The sequence below is a fragment of the Sinohyriopsis cumingii genome, chromosome 4 (genome assembly GCF_028554795.1).
Source record: "Sinohyriopsis cumingii isolate HCF-2022 chromosome 4, ASM2855479v2, whole genome shotgun sequence".
Lineage (NCBI taxonomy): Eukaryota > Metazoa > Mollusca > Bivalvia > Unionida > Unionidae > Sinohyriopsis > Sinohyriopsis cumingii.
In genome coordinates, this window is record NC_142964.1 from 84,699,734 (window position 1) to 84,712,523 (window position 12,790).

Consider the following 12,790-nt stretch of genomic DNA (forward strand, 5'->3'; position numbering starts at 1 on the left):
AAATTGTATTATGTTCATGATGCTTGTAATCAAGTATTTTACAGATAATTAGTCATAATGTATTAAGAAATAATTTTAAAATGCACTTTCATTTTTAAAGAATTAGTAAACTTATTTTTGTGATAGTTTATACTTTTACTAGCTAAGTTATTCTGTAAATTGGAATAATATAAAAATTATTCTCAACTAATTTTAAACAGGAGACATAATTCGGAAGGAAAAAATGATTAATGAATGTTTTTTTTGTGAGTTCTTCGGTTTTGTCGTCACAAAGTCAATTTCAGGCCCTTCTTGCTCGACAGATATGAGATGAAAATTGTCCTGATTGTATCCATCTTTCGAAAAGTCTGTATAGAGTGACTTATAGCTAAGACAAGAGGCTATGAGTTATGGAATTTACTATGACAAAAATGAGGACTTGCTGAGGTCTCTTTAATTTGGCAAACAATTAAATATTCTTCTTTTCTTGAGGGAAGATAAGCAAGCAGCTTATTTTGAAACACTATTGTTTCAATATTCTTTTTGCTTATATCAGTCTCATACGGAATTTGCCATCTTGTTTTGATGACGTAATGCGCTGTGTATGTCATCAGCCTATGGTCTTCAAGGGGTTCTCATGTAGATCAACAAAACGATAGATTGTCCTTCCTATGTGTGATAGTGACATGATCACGATCATCACAAAAACTTTCAATTACTTTGCCAAGTTCCAAAATCTAACCTCTTGTGTTAACAGGATCATTCCTTTGAAATGGCATTCTATATGTCTCACTTTTGACAATATCGCGTATGACGTCTTCTTGTTATGCATGGTGGCTCTGTGAAATTTTCTAAATAATAAATAGCAGCTTTGCTGTTTACGTCTGACAACGTGGCTTGAATATTCTCTATCTTTTTTGTGGGGAGGGAGGGGAATATGCTGAGGATATAACACATGACGAACATTCTCGATAACATTCGTAATTGCAGGGATTGTAATTAAACGTCGTGACTGCGCGGGATTCATGTTCACTGAAATCTATTTTCGTGAGGTTTAAATTTTTTTTCTCCATGTTTCTTGCTTTGCAGTAATATTAACAGCATTCAGTTATTCAAACAAGCAACCATCCACCCAAAATAAAAGCCACTCACCAGCTCACTGCTAATAAAAGCTAAAACAAATAAGCACAATGCAACTTGTACAACAACAAAAATGCATTCGCACATTCCAGGAAGAGTGTGAAAAAGTAGTCCTGTCGGAGAACTACTTGAAATGAAATAATTACGAAAAAGATGAAGCAATATATAGACATGTACAATGATTTCATTGTCAACCACATACTTAACCTTCCACGAATATTTCTCACGACAGAGGACTAAGAGTGGATTAATCGCGACGCCAGTCTTCACTAACGCAATGAGTTTAATAACGATTGGTACCTGCTAGGCGACGCAATATGTTAAAGGGTATTTACAAATCTTTATTTGTTAATTCCATTTTACTGCGTTATTTTATTTCCTGTTGAGCAAAAAAAATATAAAAGAAATAGGATTCAATCATCTTTACCTTATTGATTATAAATTCTGTCCCGATTCCTGTCAAAATCAATTTGGCTATTCATGTCAATACAAAGTTTCTACTTCATTCTTGAAATATTTCTGCATATAAAAAACTTAGATTTTCTTTCATTATGTATTTTTAAGGTAAAAGCCGTCGATTTAATTGGTTTTCTCCATTTCGATTTGAAAACAAACATATAGCACAGCGGCGTTATTTAAAAGTTAGCTTGTAGCTATGCTTGAAACTGTATTTTGTCAAAACGATGACAGTTTTCGTACGAAATGGCGACATTTTCACTTTTTGCATTGAGTGGGGTAACTAAAAACATAACAGATCGGTTGGATCTGACAGACTTCAGAGCGTAACATCTTTAAAGAAAATCTTTTAATGATTATAAGTTTAGTTGTTAGGCTTTTCGTCCTTCCTTTCTTGCATTGCTGTAGATAAACATAAACTTTTGTCTTGCATTATCTAGCTTGCCGTCAAACTCGGTAGCAGATAATGAATCGAATTTTCGACTGTCGCTTAATTTTGGTTTCAACACTATTCAATGCCTGTTTTACCCATCGTTTTCAGACACGATTTTGATCCAGTTAAATTCCTAATTAACAAAATATTATTTTTTAATCACGAATTTGTTTCTAAAAATGCATACAGTTTGTTGTAGAGTATTACAGGTACGTATTGTATGGGTGAGCCATAGCAACAGGTCATATAAGTTCGGTCACAGGCAGTTTCCATTATTCGTGTAGACAAGTAAAATATTTAATATTTTAAGTCGGGTTATTTTTGCTGTTTGGAGTTCGTTTTTAGGCATTTATTGATGGCACTTCACTGGCTGCATAAAAGTACACTAAAGGGTCTACAGCTGACACATTTTAAGATATGTACATCCTGACGTTGATGAGGAGAGAGAGGAAAGGAGGATAGAGAAGGAGCATAGGAAGAAGAAAAATGAAATGGGTCTATATATGAAATACGGGTCTGAATAACACACATAAGGACTCACTGAATGGAGAATACAAATTAGTTCCGAAAATGATATCGCCACTATGATGATATAATTTTACTCCAATGAAATATATAATAAATGAAATTATTCGTAGGATATTCATTCTCGTATGTATTTATGTATGTACGTATGTATGTTATATATATATATATATATATATATATATATATATATATATATATATATATATATATATATATATATATATATATATATATATATATATATATATATATATATATATATATATAAGTGGTAATGACGGTGACATTGTCATGACTTCAAAACATAAAAATAACAATACAGGGGAGCAAACATGCAAGAACAAACATTTTTATTGAAATTTAGAAATACCCTATCATTTAAAAATAGCGATATGACGCATTTTCAACAGATATATGCATATTTGCTTTGAATTTCAATCATTCCATTCTCGATAGTCATCAATATTTTTTGGGCGAGATGAAAATGATCTGATTTTAGAATTTTCCGTAATATCAAAAGAACGGTTTTGTTGTTTCTCTCAGACTAATACGTGCTTAATATTTTCTTTTCATTGTGGTCTTGGATTTTACTATCGTCCATAATAAGCGTTGTTTGAACCCTGTGTTTTTGTTGTTGTCCTTATGACCTTTCTCCTTTTACAAGGTAATTCATACAATTGGTAGTCCTTGGAGGGCTTAATCTTCACTCTGAAAAAGCTGTCTTTGCAACATAGTGGTTTTTTCTTTATGTTCTTTTTTCTTAAATCACATTTTTGTTTCGGATATCAAGCTGTCATCCCAAATATCTTTTTACCGATATTTCGAATGTTACGCCAATGCATTTTTGTCGAATGGTTAATTACATAGCTAGTACTGCTTCTGCGATTAATGTTACATCGAACTGGTGCTCCTCCAACTTAAAATCGTGCATTAACTCTTTTTTTTTATGGACTAATGTTTTTTTTTTTTTTTTAAAACAAAATATTTAATGTTCGGATATGGAGTAATACTGTGCAGTTCCTATATAACACAGAAGATTATATTTATTTTTTTAAGCTTAACAGCAAGATGATATAGAAAACTGCATCAGAGTGACGAGTAACTGGAACATCAATCAAATGATCTCGAAACTGCGTCTAAGTGAAGGGTAAACGGAGCATCGGCCAAATAATATCGAAACTGCGTCTAAGTGAAGGGTAACCGGAACATCAGCCAAATGATATCGAAACTGCGTCTAAGTGACGGGCAACTGGAACATCATTCAAATGATCTCGAAACTGCGTCAAAGTGACGGATAATGAACATCTGCCAAATGATCTCGAAACTGCGCCAAAGTGATGGGCGACCGGAACATAGTAATATGCTTCTGACCTGGAAACATAGTGTACCTGACACTGATTGAAAACCAGAACTACTTGGCCACCAGATTAGTTAATCAAAATTGCATTAAAGCATCTCTTGTGATAGTGCTGATGATATATGTGTAACACAGTTTACCACAAAAGGAGTGCTTTAAGGGTTACAACAAAAAAAATCGAGTACATAATGAATGCATTCAATGACAATACGATCATTTCATTTGCGAATGCTAGAATTTCAAAAAGAGGACGCACATGGATTTAATTATTAATTATTTTCAGTAAAACTCATCACCATTATCATCAATATCAACGTCTCCTTTATCGCCATCATCATCATTATCATTTGGGACGACCATACCTGGGTTCAAGAAAACTCAAGAAACTCGATATTTATGAGGTTAAACCACTGTCCCGTTTAAAAGTGAAAGCTAAATATACGATCATCTTATCGTTTTGCATACAAGTTATGTAACGGTAACTACACCCACTTTTGTGCGAATGATCCTTTACTTGTTACAGAATAATCCAGTATTTCGACAGTCACAGAAAGGACTATGTACTTTACCTTAAAATGTATTCTTGGAAAAAGTGCGCTAATAAGTTACTGCTTCATAATGACCAAGACATAGGACACATTGTGGACAATATCATTAAAGAAGCAATCCTGAGCTGTTACGTTGACCTTGAAAAAAATACTATGCAAACGATAAATATACGTGACAAAACGTAAGCAATCAATACGAATTAAGTTTACCAGGTTTCTAAATTCTTTCTGCCAGCACTGTTTTTTGAGGGTTTCCTAGTACCAGCTTAGCACAAAATTAAGTACTGTTGAATTTTTTTAATACTTTGACCTTAACTATACATGTGGACTCGTGAAAAGTGGCATGCGACCAAATTTCATATGACCAGATTTAGCTGTATCAAACATTGCCTTGATATGTGACCTTTATACTGAGTATGAAGCCTTGGAAGTGGTAAACGGCACATCCTCTAGCCAGGACGGTTAATGTACATATACAAAGTTTAAGATCACTGACATTAACGTTAGAGAGTTATAGTTCGCGGATACAAAGTAAAACACGCTGCCGCCACCACCCCACCCCCATATTAAGAAAATAAGTTAGGAATATCTTACTCATGGTGCTACCGTCGTCCACCAGAATAATTTCTTCTAACAGGTGGCGTGGTGATCGATTGACTATGCTATAAATAGTCCTTAGAAGTAGAGATGGCCATTCGTCATAAAATGGAATAATAACGCTTGCCGATGGCAGATGCCTAGGGTACGGTATATTGCTGCAGCTGAAATTAAAATAAATAAATAAATTAATAAATAATAAATAAATAAACGAAAATGTATGTGGGCATAGAAATGGAATAAATAGGAATATCCAATTATAAATGGATGTACACAAAAAGGAACAAAATGTATATATAATGGTGTAACATGTGTGCATGTTTGAAGAAAAGAGGAAAAGAGCAGTATAATATGTTTGTTGCTATTTGACTGGCCCTAAAATCAAAATTATATTAATGACCAAAACTCGTAGACGAAAATCTAACGTTGTGCTGACGACGCTATCGAAAAACTAAGACGAGAAAAAAATCACGCACTTACAGTTGACATCTAACCATATGTTACAATTTATATGAGTTGATTTATGTGCCTTTAGGATTTTGAAGCGATTGAGTTTAAATATTTGTCTTTCGTTAGCATTGCTTCTCGATAAATCTAAAATACAAGTAATATAACGTAGCGAGAGCCCATAAATCCGTTTTAGTCGAATTAATAACAGACGATTTAAAAGTGCGCTGGCCATAATGATTTATGTCGATAGTAAGCTGGTCCTGTCTGAAACAAACCAAAGTTTACCATATTAAACGATAAAATAATAGAATAAAATAGAGACAAACAGTCATACATATAATTATATTGTTATAAAGGATATACAATGTATCAATTAAAACAATTAGACAATGTTATATAGTGCATTGGCATTAAGGTCATTAGGATACAAAGTATCTAATTTACGAATACAATAAGTTTCTTTTATGAGCCTATTGATGTCACGAGGCACAATATCTATTGGCATGAAAGAAATCGAGTAGAGAGTGATTATTGGTGTTAAAGTGTGTTGAAATACTAGAGGAAAACAGGATCTCTATAATGTTTTATATGAAAGCGATGATTATTCATTCTCTTTGAAACTTGTTGAAGTGTTTGTCCAACATATTGCATGCTACATTTTTTACAGGTTATCAAATAAATCACATCAGTTGATATGCAGTTTGTGTTATCACGTAGAGAAAATAAATCTTTTGTATTAGCGCTACTGAAAGAAGTACTTTCTCTTATGTTTGCACATTGTGAGCGCCGGTGTCTGTTACATTTAGATGACGAAAATTGTCTTTTTTATTTCTGTTTAGTTCTAATTAGAAAATCTTGCAAATTCTTGGGTCTTATAAAAGCGAGAATTGGTTTATTTTTGTAAAGTGATTTTACGCTGGTTTTATTTGATAAATTTAGGAGACTATAATATTCATTAATTATACGACCTATATTAGGTAATGAAGGATAATACTGTATTGTGAAAGGAATTATATTTTTCTATATTTTACATTATACTGTGTTTAAAGCCTCATGTTGAGTAAGATTACAGGCTTTGTTCAGCGTAGAATCAAATGTGTAGGATAATTTCTAATTTGAGAATATGTTTGTAATTTATTCAATGAATTTTGTAATTGACAATCATCTGAAATAATGCGTCGGTATCTTTTGCCCTGGCTATATGGTATACCGTTTTTACATGACATGGGATTACATGAAGAATATTCCACATATTGGTGGATATTAGTTTCCTTGATATGAATATTTGTAGATATAGTGTTATCACTGAATTTTCGGCGTTTGTGGGTTTTATTATTTATCCCAATTCCATAGTCAACGAGACATGCCGAGTCAAAATCTGTACACAAAATTATAATATAGACTACTAGACAAAACCCGCTTCCCGTTGGCAATGGATACTCCTACCAACTATTGTGATATATGGCACGTGGAGGTAAATATATACAAGACTTAAAGTTAGGTATTGCAAAGAGGTGGAAGAATTTCAAATAGTGATAAATCTTGTATAAGGGTTTGGAACCAGAAATAGTCAACAGGCAGATAAAGCTATGCTTGTTCTATACACAGATTCTTTTGCAAACTTGGGAACATACGCACAGAGTGGTTTGTAAATTATTTGATATTTTTAGTTTTCTCAATTTTCAATTATGGTGCCGGAGTACGGGGAGAAAGTACATTTAAAATTGCTTAACTATGTATTAGGACCGAGTTAATGTAAGCAAAAAGGTTTTATTTATAGTGAATTGAGGAGAATGACTCCGCGTAGATGTACATTTCATTCGTATATTCGTTCGCTCGATCAGTCATTCGTTCGTTCATTCATTCATTCATTCATTCATTCGTCTTTATTTTCATCCATTAGGAAAGCAATAACAGCAAAGAGAAAAGGTATACTTGAGAATGACGAGGACATGGCTTACAATTACTTATACAAATCTCTAACTCATACATATAAGAAGGAGAATACAGAGTTGTACATTTGGTTAGTAAGAAACTGTGCGGCCGTACCATTCTAGCTTTACCCTAGGAGGAACGATACGGCCATTCAGTCTCTCGTTGTAAGTAGATAGGCCATATGGCCGCGTCCTACTGAGTATGTAGGCGTACTATGTACATCCGATGGATCGAATATTCATTTTAAAGGCATCAAGCAACAATTTTAAAATCACAATCGTCTACTCTATGTGCTAAACACTGACACGTGTTATATTATCCAGCCTTGTTGGCGTTAAGTATATATAACTTATTCATCCATTTATTATCAGCACTCAGCAAGGTAAAGAATTATGATAAATATTACATAAAAAAATACGGAACAGATAATCCGACGGCATAAGTATTGCTATTAAGTCTTATCTGTGAAGTAACACAGCGGGATACATCTTAGTTACTTCATTCATTCGCATCAACAATGGAATTTGATATCACTATTCATAATATCATCTGAAAAGGGTTATATATATATATATATATATATATATATATATATATATATATATATATATATATATATATATATATATATATATATATATATATATATATATATATATATATATATATATATACATACATACATACATACATACATATATATATATATATATATATATATATATATATATATATATATATATATATATATATATATATATATATATATATATATATATATATATATATATATATATATATATATATATATATATATATATATATATATATATATATATATATATATATATATATATATATATATATATATATATATATATATATATACATATATATATATATATATATGATTCAATATTCTAATCACGAGGCTTGCATACTAAGAATGGAAACACGCACCACATGTGTGGGTGGGTAGGTGAATATATATTTTCAAGAGGAGGATACAGATCTGTATTAAAATCCTGCTCAGTCAGACGCCTAATAAAGACAAACATGTGCTTGATGTAGGCATGGTAATGCAAAGCCTAGGGCCTGCACTAAGAACTCGTGCACTTCACAACAGAATGCCTTTATAAAGCAGCCGATCACTTTATCTCACGCTTAAACTTTTATGGTCAATCCTAAAAGCTATCATCTGTCTATATTTGGGTTTGCAGAAAAAAAATAAGTATCATTTTTAACAATTCTGAAAATATTGAGTTTGTAGAAGAAAAAAGTTTATTTGCAACTTTATTATCTGTCCAACACGTTCGCTTGTTTATGTAATTTTTCTTTCCGTTTACTCTTTCAATCCGACCGTCTGTTTGCAGCTGCAGGGCCCGTCTGTTTTTCTGTTCACCTATCTGTATACGTCATTCCATCCTTTTATTCGTCTATTCGTTTTTCTGTCCATCAGTTCTTTCATCTATCCGTTCGCCAATTTGCCCATCCTGCCGTTCGCTCTGTTCTGGTTTGTCCATAAATCTGTATATATATGTGTTCGTTCGTGTTGTTTGCATCCATTGATCCATGTACAGGCTATTCTCCGCTCGTTATCGATCCGTTTCTCTCGTTCATCCATTTGTATCCATCTGTCGAAGTGCTGATCTGCCATTTTATACAACCGTCTGATTCGTTTCGTCAGAAAGTTGGATGTTTATGTTGTCTTCAAATATTTTCTGTTCAAACAGTTGTTGTTGTTGTTGTCGTTGTTGTTGTAGGGTTTAATGCCATTTTTCAGCACACGATTTAATGCCATTTTTCAGCACACGATAGAAGATCTATCTAAAATGTAACACTACAGGAAAGTTTGTTTTCTTTTCGTATCGTCATCTCCCGTTTTGAATTGTAAAACTATGTTATTCAGATGAAGAAAATTAAATAGGAAACAATAGATTTGAAAATGAGAGTTGGTATTCCTCATCATGTGCTTACATTTTTACTTACACGTACACACTGTACATATATACAAAAATTGCAAATTTTATTAATAAATATGCATGCATTTCGAATGCATGTAATTCGACAAATAAAAACTTCAAACACATTTGCTTAAAGTTGTATTGATTGCTTTACATATGGTTATACATTCAAGCTCAGCTTAAGTGTGTGTGTGTGATTTGGATTTTTAACGTAGCTTTAACAATATTTCAGTCATATCGCTATTATGTCTGCAGTGTGGCAGTTTATAGTGATATCTAGCACTGGGGCATCATGCCGCAGACATGTAGCATCATGTCTCACCCGGTCACATTATCCTGACACCAGGCCAACCAGTCCTAACACTAACCTCTTAACGCTGAGCGCCTAACGAGGCAGCTGCTAATATCATTTTTTTAAAAGTCTTTGGTATGACTCTAACCACTTAGGCCACCGAAGCGGTCCTCAGCACAAATAGGAAAACGAGGTTGCCATGTACATGATGTAAAAGAAAAGCAGCGCGTGTGAGAAAGAATATTATCTTAAAACCCGTATTATCTTCATAAATAACAAATTTGCAAATGTGCGTTTGTATATCTCTGTGTGTGTGTGTGTGTGTGTGTGTGTGTGTGTAACTATTGGTGTTGTCTCCGTTCAGCGTAAGTGGATTCAAGGATTCCTATTCCAATATGTGTCTGTGCGGATGTAAGTTTTCCATCAGATCCTACCGCGCACAGGAAATTCGTGTAATTTATGGCTTATACCTTGTGTACACGCTATTTTAAGGTAATAGGGCAATCTCATACTGGTTGTTAGAAGGTTAATCGTCATAATTTCATGTTCGTTATATGAATGATAAGGTGTCATAACTCTACATCCATTTATAGACGGTATATTTTCATATATTCATATATTCAGATGTTGTATGAACATTACAACTTACCAGGGGAATGTTTAATATGAGAATAGCATATCATCATAATTTCACGATACCAACATTGACTCACGATTTCATTAAATAAACAGAACAGTTTCACAGGTTTAGCTCTGGATGAAGCATCGTCAAAAGAGGAACAAAGCTAGGCTTGGTAAGGTGGCAGGGTCCAGTTTTGTAAATTGGCCCCTGGCAAATTTCTTAACTTAAGGCTATGGTGTGACTTTTACAGCTATTATTGTTTACTATTTATAGATATGGATATATTTGTGAACTAGGTGTTTCGGGCTTGTGTTGTTATGGAAATTGATGTCAGGCATATACACCTTCCATAGTTGCTCTGCAGTATGTTGATAGTTAAATACCAATAGTTGGCTAGGAAGAAGAGCTAGCCTCCCATAGCAGTAGACACGTGGGTTCAAGGCAAGTAGAGTATCTCAAAAACGGCTTGGATGACAACTATTCTGAACTGCATCAAACTATTTAGTAGACAATGTTTTTCAAAATTTTCATCCAGGGAAAGAGCTTGCATTTGCACTGTGAGCACCACATGCTGGCCTTTGGATGTGAAAAATGCATGTATAAAATAGGGGTTGAGGTGCATAAACTTCTTCTGCTATGAACTGCCATTGACTTCTCTGGTCAAGTGAATACTATTCTTATGCTTTGTTTTAATATAGGTATATAAAAATATGGACCTTTTTGACCTCAATTGTGTATTTGATTTTCTAAGATTTTTTTATACTAGGTCGCTGATTGCGGTAATAAATTTTAACATAAAAACTGGTCCCTGCCCCCTAAGGTATACAATACTAGCGGGTTCACTGAATAAGGCCAACTACATTTGACAATGAATATTGTCGTATATTTTAGGGATCATCATAACTTTTTCATGTTGTATGTTTTTTTTCAACCCATTTCTTGTACCTAGCATTTTTACCTGGACAAGGCAAGGGTTCACAGTATCTCCCAATATAATTTTCTTAATCTTACACGCGCGCGCGTGTGTGTGTGTGTGTGTGTGTGTGTGTGTGTTTGCAATGTGCAGCGAGGAAGGATTAGATTTAAACACTATCCAGGTAGGCGCAAGCCTTGCAGACTTCATAGGGAAAAGGAGCCTATCGATTTCTGCGTAAGATTTGCGTGCTACCTTGGTAATATAAAATAAAAGCAGTAGGTCTTTTGTAAATTTGTAATTACTAGCACGATAAACGAAAGAAAAAAATGAATCAGTGATAACGTCAAATTCAATCTCTATCCTTGTATATTACGCGAAAACACACGCAGATCTTGCACACTTGTCAAATGTAAATTAAAAACAAAATATTACTGATAATTCATAATTTCATCTCTATATATCTGTTAACGTCTCTTAACACATCTGGTAACCAACCACGTTTGCAAACAATTAGTACGATCTTTTCCATGCAGAACAAATAATCACACTAAAAAATGTGATTTACCGCTCTCTCTGCTCTTGTATAGCTAAAGATCAATGCAGTTCTTTGTAAACGCAACGTTTTTTGCACATCATGAATGTTGGCACTAAGTCACTAGGTGATAAACTTAAAAGTATTTAATAAATGATATAAATATGTATTGATTTTAATATACAAATAATGCTCACGATATAATATTTATTTTGTTTATAGGTTTGGAAGGAAAAGAGTTCCCAAATCAATTTATTTGACACAATAACTTTTAAAAATATCTTTAAAATAATGATTTTGCATTTTAAACATAAAACAACAAATATTCTTTAACATTTCAGGAAAGATACATATTTACAGATATAATTTCATAATGATAACATGGAAAGAAGAAGTATCAGTCATTTATATAAAGATAGTTAAAATAGTGTAGTATGAGGAGGAAATAAATTACAAATCTGATATGGATAAATATACATATTTAAATTCGGTTAAATTTACAGTTTACAGTTGCTGCAAATTTTACAGGAGCAACTTACTACAATTCTGCTAAAATAAATACGGAATTTAAGGAAGACAAATTTTAGATTTTAAACAGCACAAACAGATTCAGTATATCAAGTTGCTGCTTGAAAATCAACCATACGAACTGAAATCGTTTAATGCATTTTGAAGGATTGCATGACGAAACGTTAAAAAGGTTCAAAAATGAAAGTAACAGTTATACATAGATATCCTTTTGGTAACAATTTGTTAATGAAACCTGAAAATGGACTGATGTCTAACCAGATCTGATGCTTGGATGCAACCAAAAAAAAAACCATCATACATCAATAGACATTACTCCTTTTGAAGAACTCAATAAAAAAGTTGATAAGAAGTATTAATCAGTCTGTCTGGTTATAAGTTTAAAACGGTGAAGCAGTCAGAATTTCGAAATACAAACCAATTTTTGATAAAGGCTATTTAAAATCAATCAAGTAGTCAGCTATTTACAAACCGGAAAACTTGATGGACGATAAAGTTTAAAATGTTGAAAAG

At 32.9% G+C, this 12,790-nt stretch overlaps 1 protein-coding gene across 1 annotated transcript in view; it reads right to left on the reverse strand.

Annotated features, from left to right (window-relative positions):
• The window catches only part of LOC149801577 (polypeptide N-acetylgalactosaminyltransferase 13-like), a 95,736-nt gene that overhangs the window by 52,079 nt on the left and 30,867 nt on the right, over nucleotides 1–12,790 (reverse strand). Inside the window, exon 2 of the mRNA XM_089955807.1 lies at nucleotides 5,036–5,202. Within this exon, the coding sequence (XP_089811933.1) occupies nucleotides 5,036–5,202 (167 nt within the window). The remainder of the gene's footprint in view (nucleotides 1–5,035; nucleotides 5,203–12,790) is intronic.